This window comes from Macrobrachium rosenbergii, chromosome 27 (assembly GCF_040412425.1).
Source record: "Macrobrachium rosenbergii isolate ZJJX-2024 chromosome 27, ASM4041242v1, whole genome shotgun sequence".
NCBI classification, from domain to species: Eukaryota; Metazoa; Arthropoda; class Malacostraca; order Decapoda; family Palaemonidae; genus Macrobrachium; species Macrobrachium rosenbergii.
The window spans coordinates 43,267,359-43,291,696 of NC_089767.1; the positions used below are offsets into that span (position 1 = coordinate 43,267,359).

At 37.4% G+C, this 24,338-nt stretch overlaps 1 protein-coding gene across 1 annotated transcript in view; it reads left to right on the top strand.

Moving 5' to 3' along the window:
• LOC136853338 (uncharacterized) overlaps positions 1–24,338 on the top strand; it is a 239,542-nt gene that overhangs the window by 18,175 nt on the left and 197,029 nt on the right. Inside the window, 1 exon segment of the mRNA XM_067128701.1 lies at positions 1,619–1,628. Coding sequence (XP_066984802.1) covers positions 1,619–1,628 — 10 coding nt within the window.

Consider the following 24,338-nt stretch of genomic DNA (forward strand, 5'->3'; position numbering starts at 1 on the left):
CGAAAGGGATAATTTCTAGAATGGGAAAATTCGAGAAAGTCGTACCATTAGAAAATATTCCATTAATATTGCATCGTATAAATTGAATTCAACATGTAATTTAGGCCAAAGGCCAAGAACCGGCACCTATGGGGTCATTCGACGCTGAAACGGAAATTAACAGTAAAAGGTTTGAAAGGTGTAACAGGAGGAAAACCTCTCAGCTGCCCTATGAATCAATTGTTGGGAGAGGGTTGAGGAAAGTAAGATGGAAGAAAGAGAATATGAAGGGAGGTACAGTAAAAAGAATGAAAGGGGTTGCAGCTACGGGGAGAAGGCACGCTGCAAAGAACCTCGAGTAATGCCTACAGTGCACCGCATGAGGTGCACTGACGACACTATCCCCGTACGGGGGCATCGTGTAAATCATAATTTTTTTAAGAAAGAGGAATAAAATTAAGTGAATAAAAGACAAAAGATGTTGAATAACTTGTTGAAAGTCCCGGATATATGACGCTTATGCCTTAATCACTATATTATTTATGGTGCATCACTATAATGTGACCGGAAATAATAAGTAAAAAAGCCACAGTAATGTATACGAGCGATTGTGTTTTTCCAAAATACCCCTTTTTTGTATTTTGGAAAAATAAATCGCTCGTATACTTTATTGTGGCTTTTTAATTATTAATTACTATATTATATAGCTGTGATGAAAGCCCGTGAGACCACGCAGCGGATATAAATAAAAATAAATTATTACAAAAGAAATAAACAAATAACGACAATATTAACAATCAACAATTAAGATAACAAGACAAAAAGGTCGGGAGTGTTCAATTGCTCTTTAAAAGCCCCAAGATATATTACGCTAATACTTAATGACTATATTATATATAAATAAAAATAAAATAGATGCCAGTCTATTATTACAAAGTAAAGTAACAAATAACATTAAATAACAAAAACCAAAACAAGTAAAAAATGCGAAGTTTCTTCGGCGCAATCGAGTTTTCTGTACAGCGTATAATCAAGGCCACACAAAATAGATCCATTTTTCGGTGGTCTCGGTATAATGCTGTATGAGCAGCGGCCCGTGAAACTTTAACCACGGCCCGATGGTGGCCTGTCCTATATCGTTGCCAGACGCACGATTATGGCTAACTATAACCTTAAATAAAATCAAAACTACTGAGGCTAGAGGGCTGCAATTTGGTCTGTTTGATGACTGGAGGGTGGATGATCAACATACCAATTTGCAGCCCTCCAGCCTCAGTAGTTTTTAAGATCTGAGGGCGGACAGAAAAAGTGCGGGCGGACAGACAAACCCGGCACAAGAGTTTTCTCTTACAGAAAACTAAAAAAATAGACGCCAGCCCATTATTACAAAAGGAAAAATAACAAAAAACAAATAACAATACACAATAAACAACAAAAAGCAAAACAAAAGCCACCTAAGTCCATCAGGCCAAACTCCTTAATACCAACCCTTAAATATATCCGCGCATGATTCGAAGTAACTTAAAAACTTTGGAGAGAAAAGTTTTATTAAGTTGAAGGTCTTAGGAAGTGGGTGGCGAGTGGGAGGGAGTCTGGGAGTGGTGGTGGTGGTAGGGGCGGAGGGGTGTCTCAATCACAGATGGCGGAGGGTGGGAGATGGAGGGGGTTAAAGGAAGCGAGCGTGGCAGACTCGAACTATGTTCAGATGAAACGAGGTTTGAAAAACATTTAAGACTTGAGATTTTTCAACGGAGTTTTTTTTTTAATTGAAATTATTTTTTTAATTGGAATTATTTACAAGAAGTTTTTAAACCGTATCTCTGTTGCTTCCACGGCAAAGGGTTTGTTTGCAGCAAATATATACACGACAGTTGACTCGACGGCAGCACGATTTACCGGGTAAATAAACCACTAAAACAACAATATAATGGAAATAATGCTCCTATTATATAAAACTCAAATTCTATACATAAGCAACAATAACAAGTAAAAAATGCGCCGAAGCTTCTTCGGCGCAATCGAGTTATCTGTACTGCGTATAATCAAAGCCACCGAAAATACATCTATCTTTCGGTGGTCTCGGTATAATGCTGGATGAGCAGCGGCCCGTGAATTTTTAACCACGGACAGGTGGTGGCCTGTCCTATATCGTTGCCAGAAGCACGATTATGGCTAACTTTAACCTTAAATAAGATAAAAACTGAGGTTAGAGGGCTGCAATTTGGTATGCTTGATGATTGGAGGGTGGATGATCAACATAACAATTTGCAGCCCTCTAGCCTCAGTAGCCTTTAAGATCTGAGGGCGGACAGAAAGAGTGCGGACAGAAAAAGGTGCGGACAGTGAAAAGTGCGGACGGACAGACAAAGCCGGCACAATAGTTTTCTTTTACAGAAAACTAAAACGTGTGGTCGTGGAAACTGGATTGTAGTCTCGAGCAGTTTCCCTTTCAAAACCTCAATTTCATATAAAAAAATATATATATATATATATATATATATATATATATATATATATATATATATATATATATATATATATTTTCTACAATTTTCAAGTTTATAAACCATATTTCAGCAAATACTATTACCACAAAAATAAATTTCCAACTGCTATTACCTAGGTGGGGTAGCAGCCCTCCTCCTATCGCATTTTCAGACACGCAAAAGAGAGAGAGAGAGAGAGAGAGAGAGAGAGAGAGAGAGAGAGAGAGAGAGAGAGAGAGGAACTACCCTAATCTCCCCGAAAGTGGAAACTCGCACGACTTTCAGAAACGGTGTTTTCGGGAGGTTTCACACATGGAAACAAATACACAGATTTACAAGTAGATACTGACGAAAGACGAGCCAGTCAAGAAGAATCTTTTAGGCCTGCCAGATGCCAAAACGAGCCACCAACAAACCACAGAAGAAGAAGAAAAAGCAATAACCAAAATACAAAGTCACGCAGACACTGAAACAGTTCACGCGGCGTCGAGAAGCTGATGCGAGCATTACCTCAGAGTCAAAAGAAATCGGTGAGATGACCTGCTTTAAGTATGCAGGAACGCAAGCACCGTACATGCTTGTAAGTACGAGTTCCGTGCACGCGGCAAACAAACGTACAGACGCACGTGTACGTACGTATGCCAGCGAGTACGTGTCCGTGCTGGTAAGAATGAGAGAGAGCTACCAAAGTGGAGGAGTGGTGTGGCCATTAAGCCTGCTCTCCCACTAGCAGGAGACGTGTCCCGATTCCCAAAGAGTCTCGGCAGGGCTCAGCATCGAACGCAACCACTTGCAAGTGACGTCATCTTCTCACGCCGCTAAGTGGGCTCCGTCAAGTTGGTGCGGGCGGGAGTCATCTCGCTTGGCAAGTGGACACAATGCGAAGAACGAAAGACGGGGAAAAAAAATTAAAGTTTTCCGAGACGCGTCATGAAAGCGGTTTTTATGCTTGATGATGCTGGCAGCGACGAGGTTTTAGTAAAGGCTATTCATTTGGCAAGAATAAAAATATCCCCATATACCAAATCACACGCATTTACTAGCATTTTCTCACTTCCCAAAAGCCAGTATTCGTCTAAATAAAAAAACCCGTGTATATAAACAAAAGTTTCCTGGATTTTGTATCCGATGAAAATCTTCAGTATGGCCAAACACTATTTAGCAACAATAAAAATATCCCCACATACAAAATCACACACATTTACTAGCATTTTCTTACTTCCCAAAAGCCAGTATTCGTCCAAATAAAAAAGACGTGTAAATAAACAAGTTTCCTGGATTCTGAATTCAATGAAAATCTTAACCAATACCAAAGACTATTCCTCTGGCAACAAAAAAAATATCCTCACATACTAAACCACACTGATTTACAAACATTTTCTTGCTCTACCGAAGCCAATATTCGTCTAAATAAAATCCGTGTGTATAAACAAGAGTTTCCAATACCCAGCAACATATCATTTTTGGGAGAAAGTGAAGAAGAATCGTTGCAGAATCCCTGTAATCTAATGGCTGTGGAGGAGAAAGGATGAGACTGATCAGACGGGCAGCGGAAGGAAGTTGAGGAGGAGGAGGAGGAGGAGGAGGAGGAGGAGGAGGAGGAGGAGGAGGAGGAGGAGGAGGAGGAGGAGGAGGAGGATAGATACTGCCAATTGAAGATAAGATTAGAGAGGGAATGTATAAGGAAAAAAAGGTGGGTAATAAATGTATGTAAGAAACTACTAATATTTTACAAAAATTAGGTGAAGATTCTTCCAACCTGTTCAGGAATGGAATTGAATGGAATATAGAGTTGAGGCCAAAGGCCAAGCACTGGGACCTAAGAGGTCATTCAGCGCTGGAAAGGAAATTGAAAGTAGGTAGGGGTGACAGGTGTAACAGGAGGAAAGCCTCGCAGCTGCACGATGAAAATAATTGTTAGGAGATGCTGAATAGCAAGACGGAAGAGAGATGGTCTGAACGGAGGTACAGTAAAAGGAATGACAGGGGTTGCAGCTAGGGGCCGAAGGGACGCTGCAAAGACCCTTAAGTAATGTCTACAGTGCGCCAAAAGTAGTGATCTTTATGTCAGATGTATGAACAAAGAATGTGCGCAATTTCGCTGATAGTATTTAACTCTAATGGCCATTACAAATTTTCCCCTATTAAGGGGCCAAATTAATTAAGTCTTAAAATTAACGTAATTTAGCAATTACAGTTAATCCGGACGATGTTAAAGGAATCTACTAAAAATCATCGAGTCTTACAATTAACGTAATTCGGCAATAACAATTAATCCGGACGAACTTAAATAGAATCTACTGCATTCCCTGGAACAGCAAATGGCAGGAAAGAGAGAATTAAACGGACAGACACTGTCTTATGCTACAACAGATGTACAAGGTGCCTTAAAACCCACTGAAAAAACACAGACACAAAAACAAACACACACACAAAAAACAAACACACACAAAAAAAACAAACACAAACACAAACACACATTCATCCTTCTTTCCTAGATGAATGGGTTGGGTCTCACCACCATCCTCCTCCCCTTATTATTCTCCCTCCTCCTTTTACTCCCCCTCCTCCTATTACTCCCCCCTCTTCCGATTACTCCCCCTCCTCCTCTTCCAATCAATCCCCCTTCTCCTTCTCCTATTACCCCCTCTCCACTCCTTCTATTACTCCCCTCTCCTCCTCCTTCTATTACTCCCCTCTCCACTCCTCCTATTACTACCCCTCCTCCTGTTCCCCTCCGCCTCCTTCTATTACTCCCCCTCCTCCTCCTCCTCCTCCCATTATTCCCCCTCCTATTACTCCCTCCTTCCTCCTCTTTCTATTACTCCCCCTTCTCCTATTCCCCTCCTCCTCCTTCTATTATTCCTCCTCCTCCTATTATTACTACTCCTCCTCCTCCTCCTTCGATTACTCCCCGCCTCCTATTACTCCTCCTCCTCCTCCTCCTGCTATTACTCCCCCTTCTTCTCCTTCTCTATTACTCCTCCCCCTCCTCCTTCTATTACTCCCCTTCTCCTCCTCCTCTATTACCCTCCTCCTCCTCCTCCTTCCCCTCCTCCTATTACACCTCCTCCTCCTCCCCTCTGCAAAACTCTCTCTCTCTCTCTCACACTCTCTCCTTCTCTCACTCTCTCTCTCTCCCCCCTCGCCTCACCCAAAGCACTTTATACCGTCCCCACAGCTTCCTGCCCTGCCTCGCCCGTCCTCGTCCCCGGCAGATACAGGAGATCTGGTGTTCAATCAACCTTTCCTGGAGTCCCTGCTCCAGGGATACCAAATCTAAGGGTGATAGATCCCCGCGGAATTTACACAAAGGGTTTTTATCACTGACATTCACGCTCACTCACTCTCTACCTCTGCTCTCTATTTCTCTTGTGTGTGTATGTGTGTGTATATGTATGTATATATGTTCTGTGTGTGTATATGAATATGTATATACATTTATAAATATATATATTTATATGTACATATATTTTATATATAATTATATATATACTGTATATATTTATAAGTATATATACATTTATGTATATATGTATATATATATATACACACTTACATATATATATGTACTTTGTGTGTGTGGCCTTCCTGTGATTGATTAAAACTATGAACGTAAAAAACTACACAAAATGACGTAACCTGACAAATGAACAGGAAAAAAACAGTCTACCCAACAATTCTTCATGTTTTTTCAACTAAACCCAAAGTGTTTATCTCCGTGTGCCTTGATTCCTTCCGCTTTCTTTCAACTCTCCTTCCCTTCTATATATCTATCGTTTTTCTCCAATATTTTTCGTTCATTTCGTTACGTTCTCCTTCGTTAACCTTTCCAGAAAAGCCTACAGTTTCTGCAATTTTTTTTTTTTTTTTTGTCGACTTCTTCCTACGGTGGATTTTCGGAGAAACTCTTTGGCCCGGGTATAGTTTTTCCCCAGTTCCTCTTCTCTTCTGTTTCACTCGTTACCATTTTTATCAGAGGTCTCCCCCTTTTGCATCCTCTATCGTTACCTTCTGGCGTTTCATGACGGCGCCACGACGAATAGACGGAGGGAAAAAACCATCATATTTTTCTTATTCAGTTTCTTTGTTTTCTGAAGTTCGGTCATCGAAGGGAAATGAAATGTTACACTTGAAATCTGAGATGTTCAGTCGTCGAAGCGAAATGAAATATTACACTTAAATTCAAGAAGGAAAGGAAAATGTTTTATCACAGGGCATGAAAACAATGAGAAAATAGTAGCACGTAAGCGGGGTATGAGGACAAAAATTTATCAGGAGAGTTAATCTTTTAATCTTCAAAATATACTGTTATCACAACACCGGCCGAGTAAAACTTTGGCTATTAAACCAAAAGATGTCAGCTAGGAAGGAGAATGCGAAATTTTTGCAGAGCCGCTGAACAGGAAAGTTATTCCCTACGACAGTGTCACAAGTTGAAAAAATGAAAAAATATATATATACATATATTATATATATAATATATATATATTCAACCAGAAACCGATGTCTGAAAACTAAAATAAACAAGTAAAACACGCGCCGAAGTTTCTTCTGCGCAATCGAGTTTTCTGTACGGCGTATAATCAAGGCCACCGAAAATAGATCTATCTTTCGGTGGTTTCGGTATAATGCTGTATGAGCCGCGGCCCACGAAACTTTAACAACGGCCCGGTGGTGGCCTGTACTATATCCTTGCCGGAAGCACGATTATGGCTAACCATATATACATATATATATACATATATATATATATATATATATATATATATATATATATATATATATATATATATATATATATATATATATATATGTTAGATAAGCTAAATATACATGTACATATATCTTATCTTGAATATATCTGTTTATAAAAATATAAAATACATATATATATACATATATATATATATATATATATATATATATATATATATATATATATATACTGTATATATATATCTTTGGAATATATATATATTATATATATATACATAAGCACATACATTCAAGGAAAAATGTATGACATTTCTGCATTTATCTAAATCTTCGCCTAATCGATCTGAGTAATTTCACATAACTACACAAAAATTTCAGCTTTAACCGAACACTGGAAAGGCAAAATATAAAATGTCTTCGCTCTACACCAAAGAGAGAGAAGAAACTGAGGAGTTAAATGGACTGAAACAACAGGAGCGTCCATATATAACATTGCAATCCCACCGGATTACGCTCTACAAATTCGAGTCAGCGAGCGAGCTGACATTATTGTCTCAGGAAGTTTTGCAATTAACAACTAAACCGATCACCTCCGACATTATTTGTTACAGCTCTGATGGAATGGAATAAGGAGTTTAGGCCAAAGGCCAACCACTGGGACCTATGAATTCATTCAGCGCTGAAAAGGAAATTGAGAGTAACAGGTTTGAAAGGTGTAACAGGAGGAAAACCTCAAAGCAGTTGCACTTTGAAATAGTTAAATTGTTAGGAGAGGGTGGATAGCAAGATGGAAGAATATGAATGGAGGTACAGTAAAAAGGAACGAAAGGGGGTTGCAGCTAGGGGCCGAAGGGACGCCGCAAAGAACCTTTAGTAATGCCTACGGTGCACCCTGTGAGGTGCACTGACGGCACTCTAAAACTTTCGATAGTTTCTTAGCGTAATTTCATATTTCATTATCTAAATAAGGATAGTTTAAGATTTACGTCACAAAGAATTAATTACGATAACGTGATTATTCCAACAATACTAACAAGAGGATTACCTGCAATACTTTGATTACCGATAGTAACCAGTGAATTAAGTTACGAAACCACGATTATTCTAGAGATAATAACCACAGGATTAATTACGATACCACGATTATTCTAGAGAGGACTGATTACGATACCATGATTATTCTAGAGATAGTAACCAGAGGATTAATTACAATGCTTTGATTATTACCGATAGTAACCAGTGAATTACGTTACGGTACCACGACAATTCTACTGTAGATATAGTAACCAGAGGATTAATTACGATTCCACAATTATTCCAGATAATAAGCAGAGGATTAGTTGCGATACCATTATTATTCCAAAGATTAGTAACCAGAGGATTAATTACGATGACATGATTATTCCAGACACAGTAACCAGGGGATCAATTACTCTCTCTCTCTCTCTCTCTCTCTCTCTCTCTCTCTCTCTCTCTCTCTCTCTCTCTCTCTCTCTCATTCCAGAAATAGTACAGTATTAAGGAAAAGCTGTTCTCTCTCTCTCTCTCTCTCTCTCTCTCTCTCTCTCTCTCTCTCTCTCTCTCTCTCTCTCTCTCACCCGATCCCCATCCTGAAAAAAGACGCAAGAGACTTATCATTAATTCTCTCTCTCTCTCTCTCTCTCTCTCTCTCTCTCTCTCTCTCTCTCTCTCTCTCTCTCACCTGATCCTCATCCTGGAAAGAGACGCAAGAGACCTATCATTAATTTTCTCTCTTTCTCTCTCTCTATCTCTCTCTCATTCCAGAAATAGTACCGGTACTAGGGAAAGACTCTCTCTCTCTCTCTCTCTCTCTCTCTCTCTCTCTCTCTCTCTCTCTCTCTCTCTCTCTCTCTCTCCATCCTAGGAAGAGACGCAGGAGACCTATCATTAATTTACCTGCCCTCCACAGGACTCCCACGTCCTACACCTTCCCCCGCCCCCCCAAGCTCGTTACAACTTCCTTGACTCACCCCCCTCCCCCTCTCCCTCCCCCTCCCACTATTCCTATTCCCCTTCCACATTCTGCAATCCCCAACTCCCTCCTCAGACATTCCCCATGATCTAAGGTTTCATCATTTCCCCAAACCTCTTATTAGGTAAAAATGGAATAAAAAGAAAGTTTCCGCTTATAAAAAAATCTCCGCATATATCTTAGCGGTGAAGGGGATTACATTCGTGTAATGGCTTCATCGGAAACTAATTACGGAGATATTTTATTTGTTTATTTTTCTGCGTGTCATGTGTGTGTATATATATATATACTATATATATATATATATACATACATACATACATACATACATACATACATACATACATACATACATACATACATATACTGTATATATACATACACACATATACTGTATATATACATACACATATTTATACATAACGGTATATATGTATGTATATATATATATATATATATATATATACATATATATATATAATTTATATATACATATATATGTACATTATCTAAGTAGATTATGTGTATATAAATGTATATACATACATATATATATATATATATGTATATAAATACACGTGTATATAAGTATATATATGTGTATGTGCGTGTAATGTGCGTGTATCCCTGATTACTATAACATAGTACATAACAAAGCGGAATCTGCTTTTCCATTGACAACGAATCAAGTCTGCAATTATAACAGCGACAAAACATGTTTTGCTTTGAACGGAAAGGGGCCCCCCAAAAATACCGATGCAAATTAAATAACGAACGCTAGTGAAAAAAAAAAAATAACATTATTAGCAGTAGGTCAATACAATTTATTTGTGACCCAGTTCGCCCTTTGCAAATATAAATGCCCCCGCCGGGTTAATCGCTTCCATTTGATAGACTGGGTATGCCTCGCAATGAGATTGGAGCGAGCGAAATATATGCTTAGGATGAAAAGGAATTATAGAATTTAGGCCAAAGGCCAAGCACTGGGAGCTATGAGGTCATTCAGCGCTGAAACGGAAATTGACAGTAAAAGGTCTGAAAGGTGTAACAGGAGGAAAACCTCAAAGCAGTTGCACTATGAATCAACTGTTAGGAGAGGGTTGAGGAAAGTAAGATGGAAGGAAGAGAATATGAAAGGAGGTACAGTAAAAAGAACGAAAGGGGTCGCAGCTAGAGGCCTAAGGAAGGCACGCTGCAAAGAACCTCAAGTAAAGAGGCATCAGATGAAAGTCGGTCCTTAGAATAATTAGATCACTTAATCCTTTGATTAAATTAGTGAAAATGGAGGGTACTCGAAATCCTCAATGGTTCCACTTGGAAGTCATTCGAGTGAGAATACATCAAAAGATAAGCTATATTACATAAGCAGAATGCAAAGGTTGGAGTTTATATATTCAAATTAAAAAATATCTTTTAAAACATAAATATATAGAAGTTATCTAACCGCCATAAAACGATCTTTCACCTCTGCATAGTCTCAATGTCAATTTCCATACTTACGAAAAGTAAATTTATTGATAATGTGAAAAAACATTACAAAACTGTATGCTATAATAAATTGCATGTATTTACGAGAGAGAGAGAGAGAGAGAGAGAGAGAGAGAGAGAGAGAGAGAGAGAGAGAGAGAGAGAGAGAGAGAGAGAGAAGCAAATTTATTGTTAACGTAAACACTATTACAAAATTGAATGCTATACTAAACTGCATTTATTTACGAGAGAGAGAGAGAGAGAGAGAGAGAGAGAGAGAGAGAGAGAGAGAGAGAGAGAGAGAGAGAGAGAGAGAGCAAATTTATTGTTAACGTAAACAATATTACAAAACTGTATGCTGTAATAAACTGCATTTATTTAAGAGAGAGAGAGAGAGAGAGAGAGAGAGAGAGAGAGAGCAAATTTATTCCCAACAAACAATATTACAAAATCGTACGCTATCATAAACTGCATTTATTCACGAGAGAGAGAGAGAGAGAGAGAGAGAGAGAGAGAGAGAGAGAGAGAGAGAGAGAGAGAGAGAATTAATTTATCGTTAACGTAAAAAATATTACAAAATTCTATGCTATCATAAACTGCAATCATTTACGAGAGAGAGAGAGAGAGAGAGAGAGAGAACGAATCTATCGTGCCTTGTTCGGGGGGAACCCTTCGAATCATTAAGAAATCGACCGTATGATCCCGTCTTTTCTCTGGCTGATTAACTGTTGAATAATGAAAGGCCAGGGAAGTGAGCTTAATGGCCCAGAGGAGATGGCCACCAGTTTTAAACGGAGATTTCTTGGCGATCAGAGAGAGAGAGAGAGAGAGATCACTTCTGCATTCGATGAGTGCGTTTCAGTTTTCACAGGTCGATTAACTGTAGTAGAGAGAGAGAGAGAGAGAGAGAGAGAGAGAGAGAGAGAGAGAGAGAGAGAGAGAGAGAGAGAGAGAGAGAGTTATCTCCTTAACAGTTTTTCAATGTCATATCACCATTAGGTTTCAGTGTCATCTCCTTAACAGTTTTCAATGTCATCTCCCTATTTGGTTTCAATGATATCTCCTTATTAGTTTTCAGTGTCATCTCCTTATTAGTTTCCAATATCTCCTTACTAGTTTTCAGTGACATATCCTTAATAGTTTCCAATATCTCCTTATTATTTTTCAATACCAACTCCTTACTAACTTTTAATGTCACATGAGTTACTTTTCAATGACTCTCCATAACAGTTTATCAGTGTCACCTTTTGAGATTTCAATGTCATCTCCCCATTAGTTTTCAATGTCGTAGATATCAATGATATAACCTTATTTTTAAGATGCCATATAACTTCATTTACCTCCAAAATACTGTCTTCAAAGAAACACAGCAATTTTTAGAGTTGCCACGGCGTGAAAACTAAAAAGAAAGAAAAAAAAAAGAAAAAGTTAAGAAATCATCATCAACCACCGACAGATAATCTCGGTTTTGGAAACGGTCGTCTCACTGTACATAAAAACCCAATCAATTTTCGAAGATAAACCCATTCCCTGTTTACAAAGAGACACCCTCAACCCACTCAATTTTCGAAGATAAACCCATTCCCTGTTTACAAAAAAACACCCTCAAACTATATATTAAAAAAAGAAACAGAGTCTTTAAGTAAAAAAAAAAAAAACCCAAAATTTTCCAGAATATCGAGAAGCTTCATTTCTTAAATTGGCAGACGAGGCTGCTTCCTTTTTTCTTCAAGAGAAAATATCCCACACCATAAAAGGGAGTGGACTGGTGGGTGTGGGTATGGGTATGGGTAATCCCCCGGCCCCCACCCCCACCTACCCAGCGTGAACTGTACCTCTCATCCGCCTTTGATTCATAGTTACCAAGAATTCTTTTAAATGTAATATAAATGAAAGGAAGGGGGGTTGTGATCAAAGGACGAATATTAAATGACTACTGAATAATTTGACGAGTGTCGGAGGCAATCTCTGATGAGACATTAGGATCACTAGGTGTCTTTGAGAGAGAGAGAGAGAGAGAGAGAGAGAGAGAGAGAGAGAGAGAGAGAGAGAGAGAGAGAGAGAGAGAATGTCAACACACATAATATATATATATATATATATATATATATATATATATATATATATATATATATATATATAAATTATATATATATATATATATATATATATTATATATATATATATATATATATATATATATATATGTGTGTGTGTGTGTGTGTGTAACCGATAAAAGTAAATTTACTTTCACGCACGTCAAAATGAACAAAATACTTCATTGAACCACCTTACACAATGTGGCCTGTATCAAAACAGATACTAAACTGGGGGCATGAAATATCAATATTTTACCCCCGCCCCATTTCCCCACCCCTCTTCCCCCACGATAAAATACCGCAAGCAAAACACCGCGAAACGAAAGTAAAAAAAAAAAAAGCATAAAAAAAACAAAATGATTCACTTTTCATTAAGTCGGCCATTACCTCCACGCAAATTGATCGTAAATGTTCCTTGAATCCGTCGCGGAACTGCATACAATTAATGATTAACATTCGAGCCTAATTTCATACCACGCGACTCCGTTATGGAGACATTTGTCCGGCCTTTCGTCCAATTAGCTCGGAGACAATGGTTCAGGCAATCACGTCGTGTATCTGTTGGTAATCCCCCTCATTGCACGTAACAGTTAGCCTTCCTGTGCCATGCACGAACTTATTGCCGTGCCGTTGAGAACAGATACTGCGGGCGTACATACGCACACTTAAACACACATACGCACACACACATGAAGACTGAAATAAAACTATGACTTTCAATTGAAACCAAAGGAAAATCTGACGAGCTCACGTAAGCCATTTTAGGTTTTCTGTACAAGAAAACTATTGAGATGGCCTTTTCTGTCCGCCCTTAGATCTTAGAAATTGTCGAGGCTAGAGGGCTGCAATTTGGTATGTTTGATGACTGGAGGGTGGATGACCAACATACCAGTTTGCAGCCCTCTAGCCTCAGTAGTTTTTAAGACCAGAGGGCGGACGGGAAAAAGTGCGGACAGAAAGGCAAAGCCGGCACAATAGTTTTCTTTAACAGAAAACTAAAAATGGGATACGCCAGTTCGTCAAAACAGGGACGAATTCATAGGAACATAGTTTCGGGAAATAGAAGCCAATCACGGTGGTGACGATTCAAGCGCTAATCACATGACATAAAAGTACGCACACATCGCATAAATCCCCAATGACACTCATTCTCTCTCTCTCTCTCTCTCTCTCTCTCTCTCTCTCTCTCTCTGTCTCTCTCTCTGTCATCAAATATTTTGGGTACGTCCCTGGTAGCAAATCAGCTTAATTGAGCCACTAACTATTTATAACTGACTAATTCACTGCTTGGGTCAACAATGATGAACTTAGCTTTAAAGGAACGTGCGCATACGCCAACACCTCCACTATTTTATAATATATATATATATATATATATATATATATATATATATATATATATATATATATATATATATATATATACATACATACTGTATATATGCATATAAATGTGTAGGCACTTACAGGAAATATTACATGTAAATGCGTATGCACTTACAGGAAATAATGCATATAAATGGGAACGCACTTACAGGAAATAATGCATATAAATGTGTACACACTTACAGGATATAATGCATATAAATATGTATGCACTTACAAGAGATAATACATATAAATGTGCACACACTTACAGGAAATAATGCATATAAATATGTATGCACTTACACGAAATAATACAAGAAATAATGTCTAAAAAGAAGGAAGAATTTCCTCCCTCTGAAAAGGTAAAAAAAAAAAAATAAATAAATAAACAAAATTACTGACAGATCAACGATGGACCATCAGTCAAGTCCTCAAAAACATTTTAAATCCTAATCACCAAACGCCCCATTACAAATGACGGGACATCGGGGGTGGAATTAACAGGAGAGGAAGAGGAACAATCAACAACCCCGTAATTAATTACGCCAACATTATCTCATTATAACGCCTAAGAGGATAATTGCAGCTTACATTAAAACTGTCCCTGACTTTTAGACCGTTCATTACTATCTTAATATACAAGTGTGGAATAGTTGGGGGATTTATATTCCAAAGGTTTTTTTTTTAATTATGTTCGTTGTGTATTAGAATGACCGGGCAAGTCATGTATGAAAGAATTTGAGATAATAATAATAATAATAATAATAATAATAATAATAATAATAATCATAATAATAATAATAATAATAATACTAATAATAATAATAATCAACATCAACATCATCATCATAATAATAATAATAATAATAATAATAATAATAATAATAATAATAATAATAATAATCACCACTATCATATTATAATAATAATAATAATAATAATAATAATAATAATAATAATAATAATAATAATAATAATAATAATAATAATAATAATAATCCCCAAAACTTCGGATAATCAATGAACTGTGAAACTGGAGAGAGAGAGAGAGAGAGAGAGAGAGAGAGAGAGAGAGAGAGAGAGAGAGAGAGAGAGAGAGAGAGAGAGAGAGAGAGAGCGAGCTTGCATGATAAGTACGCATGATGACCAATGTCCATCACCGAAAATAACCATTATTACCATGACATCCCAAAAGACTTCCATAACTGCATTAGCACACAGGAGAGAGAGAGAGAGAGAGAGAGAGAGAGAGAGAGAGAGAGAGAGAGAGAGAGAGAGAGAGAGAGAGAGAGAGAGAGCCTTCATGTGAGTGAGTTCCAGCTTTCGGGTGCCTCTGAAAATCTCTGTGAAGGTCGGAAGTGAAATGAGAGGTCATGAGAGATCATGAGAGGTCGCAGATAAATCAGAAAATAAACAGAGAGTCTATGACAAGACCATAAGACACTTTACAATCATTATTATTATTATTATTATTATTATTATTATTATTATTATTATTATTATTATTATTATTATTATTATTATTATTATTCAGAAGATGAACCCCATTCATATGGAACAAGCCCACCAAAGGGGCCACTGACTTGAAATTCAAGCTTCCAAAGAATATTACGGTGTTCATTTGAAAGACTAACAGAAGGTAATGGGAAATACAGAAAGAAGAGATTAGTTATTACAAAAACAAAAATAAAACGAACAAATTAATAAATAAATAGATAAAAATATAAGTAAACTATAAAATACAAGGAGAATTTTTTGGGGTTCTAATTAACCCTGACTACAACAAACAAAATTTTATATCCATATTTTTTTCTTGTAAATTTATCCATATTTTTTTCTTGTAATGAACTCCACGTTTCAACTTTCCGTCCTCCAGCCCGGGGCCCGAATCTCTCATTACTGGCCGCTTCTATAATTATGCAGAACGAAAGTAGGCTACTATGCTGGCCCTATCTTCGGGACGTTACGGTACATGGAATCCCCACTCTCTCTTATATTACCCTAGCTTTTCTGACGATAATAATAATAATAATAATAATAATAATAATAATAATAATAATAATAATAATAATAATAATAATAATAATAGTAAAATACTCATAGTGGCATGAGTCTTAATTTGTACATGTACATAACTGTGGATTTGTTTCTCCAATAATAATAATAATAATAATAATAATAATAATAATAATAATAATAATAATAATAATAATAATAATAGTAAAATACTCATAGTGGCATGAGTCTTAATTTGTACATGTACATAACTGTGGATTTGTTTCTCAATAATAATAATAATAATAATAATAATAATAATAATAATAATAATAATAATAATAATAATAATAATAATAATAACGCCCGTAACACAAACCAAAATGACTACAGCTAACTGCAACAGAAACAGCAAAACTCACAATAAAACTAAACGCAAAACAATAAAGCCAAAATAAGATGATAAAAACACGAATACAAAACTAACAAACGCAATAAACTAATAGAGATAAAACGCCCCAGCAAACGCCCGGCGTGAAAGGGATAGTTCAATATTGCAGACCTCCGCAATTGCATTACTGAGCTGCACATGAAATACGAATCCACCGCTGGATCATTCACTAAACGCTCTAAGCTCCCTCGGTCCTTCACGGATAAATACACCGGCCGGAGGATTTGGTCGTTAGGATGATGCTTGGGCATAATCTTAAGGGCTAGGATGAAGGATATGGGGCAGGTCATGAAATGAATGGATGGCGTCTCTACATAGAGGTCTTATGGGAGTTTGGTGTTTTGGGTGGAATAAGTGGTTATTCTGGTGGAGAGAAGGTGCATAGAGTATATATGTATGTATGTATGTATAGGTATATGTATGTATGTATGTACGTATGTATATATATATATATATATATATATATATATATATATATATATATATATATATATATATATATATATATATAATTTACACAAATAATACAATGCATAAGTATACATGTATGCGCGTGTGTATATGTACATGTATAAAGTTTCATGGATTACCCATAATGACCTAATTTTGGTAGTCATTTATGTATATTAACATCTTCGGTCCTTTATATATATATATATATATATATATATATATATATATATATATATATATGGGTGTATGTGTGTGTGTGTGTTGTGTGGGCGCGCGCACGCGAGCCAAAGACCCTATAACGTCATTAGTTCATATGAAGTCATCGCATGCAACTGCGAGGCCATAAATTGTCGCGTGAAATTACAACAGTTCACATAAATCATTTTCAAATTCACATCAAGCCTTCACTGACGACATACAAAGTCATCAGAACCTGAAAGTCTGAATGAATCACATGAATGGATCACATGACGCAACAAGATTCGTATAAATTTAAGTTGTGAATGATTTAAAATGACGAGCGTATGATAGTGAAAGGTATATTAATCAATGAATGGGTGAATCGATAAATCAAATCAGAACCATATTCATTAAAGCGCAGCATTAAATCAGAAGAACCAATTACTCAATGAAACGAATATAATTAGCCAGGGATATATTCACGGCATTGAAACATAAAATAAAAAGCAAGATAATTTCCACTGCAAAGACATAAAAATAATGAATTTTCACTTAAATGGTTCCTCATTGGAGGGGTGGGTATAGTTCTCCCTAGCACGCTGCTGGCCCAGCGTTCGATTCCCCGACCGGCCAATGAAGAATTAGAGGAATTTATTTCTGGTGATAGAAATTCATTTCTCGTCAAAATGTGGTCCCGTTGCTAGGTAACCAATTGGTTCTTAGCCACGTAAAATAAATCTGATCCTTCGGGCCAGCCCTAGGAGAGCTGTTAATCAACTCAGTGGTCTGGTTAAACTAAGGTATGCTTAACTTTTTTTTCCACTTAAATGTCCAAAAACAGGAGAGTTGCCCTACTACATTCTCAAAGAGACCCCTTTAAATGCAAAAACCGTCGAATTTTCACTCAAAAGGCCCGAAATGACGGTTACCAGATTAACCTCTCATACAAACCCCTCGGCTCTGGCCACCCTAACTGACTCCTGTCACTGAGCCTGACCTCTTGCACCGGTCGATGACAATCTCTCTTCCTTTACAACGGCCCACCCTTCCCACTCGCTGTTCACTGTCACTCGTCTCAAAACTACTTCCCACACTGACAAACATTACTCCCCCTCCTCCCTCGACCACGTCGTTCTGTGAATGAACTTTCCACATACTTCATAAGACGGTCGACACTAGAATGCATTTGCCAGTGGTCGATACGGTCCCAACTTCGGCACCATTAGAACACTGGGCAATCAATACGTTGCTTTGTAATACTTTTACAGGTTTGTATGTACATCGATTCTTACCCGACTTTTTGTGCGTCGCGTTCCCATTCACTGGTCTGGGTATTGCGCGTACATACGCCCACACACACACACACACACACAATAATATATATATATATATATATATATATATATAGCCTATATATATATATGTGTGTGTGTATATATATATATATATAAATCATCATCATGTTGAAATAACCTATATGTATATGGGTTCGATCCTGACGTGAGTCAGAAATTTATATATATATATATATATATATATATATATATAGTTTTATATATATATATATATATATATATGTTGTAACCTATATGTATATTATGCCAGTTTTCCCTTATTAGGAAGTTTTGCACAGTGAACTGCATGAGCTGCACTGACGGCACTAACCCCCCCTACGGGAACAAAAGTGTTTAGTTTCATCAAGAAACCAAGACTCTCATACTGAATGAAACATGTGAAATGGAAGTTGAACCAAGACGTTCCTACGGACATGTCTTCCAAGCAATTAACGCAGCATAAACATTAATTGCTGTAGAGAGAGGAAAGGAAATATACAAATCCCAAGAAAAGCCTTTATCAAACAAGGCTGCTCAAAAAATCCACCCAGTCTAATTGCTTGAAGGATCCGACATTTAATTGAAAACCGTTTTAGTCTTGTTGTGTTAAAAAAGGTTTGATTGAGAACTCTGGTCTTTTTAGTTTACTGTATAAGAAAACTATTGTGCCGGCTTTGTCTGTCCGTCTGCACTTGATTCTATCCACCCTCAGATCTTAAAAAGTACTGAGGCTAGAGGGCTGCAAATTGGTATGTTGATTATCCACCTTTCAGTCATTCAAACATACCAGATGGCAGCCCTCTAGCCTCAGTAGTTTTTATTTTATTTAAGGTTAAAGATAGCCATAATCGTGCTTCTGACAACGATATAGGACAGGCCACAACCGGGCCGTGGTTCAAGTTTGAAGGGCCGCGGCTCACACAGCATTATACCGAGACTACCGAAAGATAGATCTGTTGTCGTTGGCCTTGATTATACGCTGTACAGAAAACTCGATGGCGCTGAAAAAAACTACGGTGCATTTATTTACCTAAGCCTCTGCAATAGCTAGAACCTATATACTGTATGAGCATTCTGAACATTCTCTCTCTCTCTCTCTCTCTCTCTCTCTCTCTCTCTCTCTCTCTCTCTCTCTCTCTCTTAATTTTAGTGAATAATCTCTGTTTAAAGTCGCTCTGATACTTGTGCTACCACTATCGATGTTACTGGTATTGTTCATGTATCAATATCGAGTTGGTTCTAACTTGAGACTATTTAAAGACTACAAAAATAGCAAATAGAAATTACAAACTCCAATATGAGAGAGAGAGAGAGAGAGAGAGAGAGAGAGAGAGAGAGAGAGAGAGAGAGAGAGAGAGATCTGAAGCAATTATTTTTTGCTCTTGAATATATAAGACTGTGGAGAATAAAAGACATTATGTAGGCTTAGAGAGAGAGAGAGAGAGAGAGAGAGAGAGAGAGAGAGAGAGAGAGAGAGAGATTTAAAGCAATTACTGTTTTTTTATCTCTCGAGTGAATAAGTCTGGGAAGAATAAAAGACATTACGTAGGGAGAGAGAGAGAGAGAGAGAGAGAGAGAGAGAGAGAGAGAGAGAGAGAGAACGAACAATAAGCTCAATCCTAAACAGTATACACCCTAAATTAATGCATTATAAGAAAATCGTACCGGAAAATAACAGGGTTAAGTAATCCCATTTAACCAACATGATAAAAGCGCGGGGAGCAATTTCTTACTCTTGTATATCACAATGCAATAAATAGAAATCATCTCCGTAATTGATTCTTACAGAATACAAAATTACAGCTTCGGACCCTCAGCCAATCACAGGGCAACAATTCACTTAATGAAGGAAGGAAAAATTAAAAAATAATAAAAAAAAAAAGAACAGACCAGTCTTGCCAGTTCTGAGAAGAGAGAGAGAGAGAGAGAGAGAGAGAGAGAGAGAGAGAGAGAGAGAGAGAGAGAGAGAGAGAGAGTATATAAAGACATGTTATCTCAAGCAAATCATCAAAAACAGAGAGAGAGAGAGAGAGAGAGAGAGAGAGAGAGAGAGAGAGAGAGAGAGTATATAAAGACATGTTATCTCAAGCAAATCATCAAAAACACAGAGAGAGAGAGAGAGAGAGAGAGTATATAAAGACCCGTTATCTCAAGAAAATCATCAAAACCACAGAGAGAGAGAGAGAGAGAGAGAGAGAGAGAGAGAGAGAGAGAGAAACCTGTTATCTCAAGCAAATCAAAACTACACACACACACACACACACACACACACACACACACACACACAGAGAGAGAGAGAGAGAGAGAGAGAGAGAGAGAGAGAGAGGGAGCATGAGTCAGGTCAAGCATGATAGGTCAAATTATTCCGGAGGGGTCAACCGCAGTTCGGAAAGGTCAGAAAGCATGTGCCGGAGGTCGATTACCGCCCTTTAATCACTTCCAAAGTGAAATTAGTAGACGAACAAATGGGGGTGGGGGGAGGGAGGGGTGATCGATTAAAAGCCCAGACAACTGAGGAAATGGAAGAGGGTTGGGGGGGGAAGAGGAAAAGGTTAAAAGAGGAGTCTCCTCCTCCTCCTCCTCCTCCTCCCTTCATGATGGTCAAACACGAAATTGCAATACTATAATTACTGTTAATGATAATTGTAGATAATGGTAACTACGTGGGAGGAACGTGGCATCAGTAGTAGTTATCATGCGGTCAATGGAAGGTGGCCACAGGCGTAGTTGGTACATGAGGTACAGATACCATCTATTTGTCTATCTATATATCTATAATATGTAATAGATGTGTGTATATATATATATATATATATATATATATATATATACTGTATATATTTACATATATATATACATACATATATATATATAATATATATATATATATATATATATATATATATATATTGGTTGCAAAAGTTAAAAATGTAGATTTGAAAAAGTGAAGAGAAATGTACGGAATGTGTGCATGCACAGGCCTACTGCCGCATGCAACAACAAGTGCACCTCCAACTACTTTCATTTTCTATAACATCATACATTTTAACGACCTTACGCTTTAACATAAATTAAAAAAAACATTTTTTGCCATGAAATAAAAAAAAATATTCTAAGGAGAACGTACAGACAACAAATAAAATGAGAAGTAGGGGTGGGTTCGCTTAAGCTAGGAACTTGAAACAGCAAGCCCTGGATTTCTGGAGCCTCTCTAGCGAGGCATTTGACAGACCATTTTCATTCGAACCTTCGGTTGCCCTATAAAAGGACGAAGACAGCTTCTTTACTGTGGGGCGTGTTTCTTCAAAATCACCCTTTCTCTCCCTGAATGAATGTGTGTGTGTGTGTATGAATCAAGTTACAAAACGAAGAAATTAAAGTAAGATCAATCTTTAACCGTGAACTTCATCAACCATCATTTACCAATTCCACAGATCAAAGCAAAAGAGGCCCAAATAAGTAGGCCTAACTTTGCTGTCGAAACACGAGACAACTAAACCCAATTGTGCCATTCTCAGATGGGACACACGCCTCGACCCGAATTTTGTAATTCAGAACAGAAGGTCTACAACTAGGCCTAAGTTTACTCTCTAAAACTAGAGCAGTGCAAAGCTCTAATATCACCCTTCAAAGCAAAAGGACATATGTCCAAACTCCCTCTTAAAATCAGAAAAATATAACTGATATAAAGTTCGTCATCCAAAATACGCTCCTATCCAATTCTTTACGCAATTTGATAGGACTTATTATGCTAAACAATTGGACAGGACCTATTATGCTATCCAAACATAAAGTGCAATTATGCCTAATAATCTCTCAATGTCACTGTGTAAGTCAACAGTGAAGATGTTGAGTACTGTTGTTGCCTTCTTAACAGTTTTCTACTTGTTGTTTTGTGTCAACCTGGCCAAAGTCACTTGGCTTTAACGGGTTAGTTAAATACCTACCTCCGCTCTGTGTGTACCTACTTTTTATTGCATAACTACCTGACCAACCTAGTGCTGCCCAGGAAAACTCTGAATGACAACCGATAAACTCTCTCTCTCTCTCTCTCTCTCTCTCTCTCTCTCTCTCTCTCTCTCTCTCTCTCTCTCTCTTCTCTTCTTTTATTCATTCCTCTTTCTCCTCTTCCTCCCTTTTTCCCTCTTTCTCCTAACACCCCTCTCTCTCTCTCTCTCTCTCTCTCTCTCTCTCTCTCTCTCTCTCTCTCTTGGTACAATAGTTGCTTCAATTACATTGGCCAGTATTTTGACATTTGATATTTCACCCCTTTTCACCCCCCGATTCCTATCAGAGCTGAACTTGAACTTAGGGGTATAGGGAGTGTCACTATTCATCTGAGCGACCTCAAAAACTATGGATTAGACACTAATATCCGGTGTTTTCGGTTATTTTTATATGTCACCCCCTTCCCACCCCCACCCCCTTTGGTGCCAGTGATGTCTTAACCCCACAGTATTCTTTTTCAGATAGTAAATCATATGTATACCAAAGTGAAGTATGATAAACCTCTTGAGTTTATTTAGTTACTGGGTCTACAGGCAGAACCAGCCCCGTTTCAGGGAAACCCTTCCCACCCCACCCCCTTTGGTGCCCTTTGGTGCTAGTGTTGTCTTAACCCAACAGTATTCTTTTCCAGATGGTAAGTCATATAGATACCAAGCTTGGTTGAAATTGTTCAATGCATTTCAGAGTTATGCTAGAACACACACACATCCATTTTTGTAATATATATACATATATATATATATATATATATATATATATATATATATATATATATACATAGATAGATAGATAGATAGACAGATAGATAGATAAAGACACTATATAATGGGTCGTTCCTCTTCTCCCGGACTTACCAGAAGACATTAGACCTAACTTTGTTTTCGGACATAAATAACAATGTGAGGCTTCATTTGCTGTCTAAAGCAAGAGGTAACATTGATGAGGTTACTTTTGCTAAACTCAACAAGATGTACATAACACTGTCTAATTTCTTAACCCAAAGTAGGCTAACACAAAACCATGTATAATGTATCTACTTGAAAGCAAGAATAACACAACTAGGCCTAATACCGCTTGCATGACTATTTTCAAAGCAGAACAAACATAACTCGGCCTACTTATTTTAAAGTAAGAGGAACTGAACTTGACCCAATTGTGTGGTTCAAAGCTAGAAGAACGCGGACTGCTAAGCCTATTTTCTTACACAGAGGAAAAGCAAAACTTATTCTGCTCTTTTTGAAAGCAGCACCTAATTTTTCTGCCAAAGGGTAGAGGACCACAATTTGGCTTTACTTTAACTTCAGATCAAGAAGGATTAACGACTTCTACCCCAGAAAATAGGATACACCTACCTAGCGTAGGCTAATTTCATCATCCCAATCCAGAAGAAACTAACAAAAATTATTTTTCTCTCTCTAAAACAAGAGTAACACCTGTGATTCATTTCTTAGCCCAGAGCATGAAGCATAATACTTGGTCTTACTTTTACCATCCAAAGCAAATGGAATATAATCATATCTAAATTTGCCATTCAATGTAAAAACTTGGTTCCTGAATTTTGTCCAAAGCAAGAACAACAGTAAGGCCTAGGCCTACGTTACTAGCAAAAGGAAATACTTAGCATTATTTTAATAATGCTCCGGACTAGTAATCATCGGTGTTAAAAAAACATTTTTTGTTCAAATATATCCAAAGCTTTTCTTACTCCAACTTTTTATTTTGGTGCAAAATAATGTTTTATTCATTCAGCCTTAATGAGGGCAACTCGAATAAAGGCAGCACGGATTTAAACAGTGAAAATGTGAA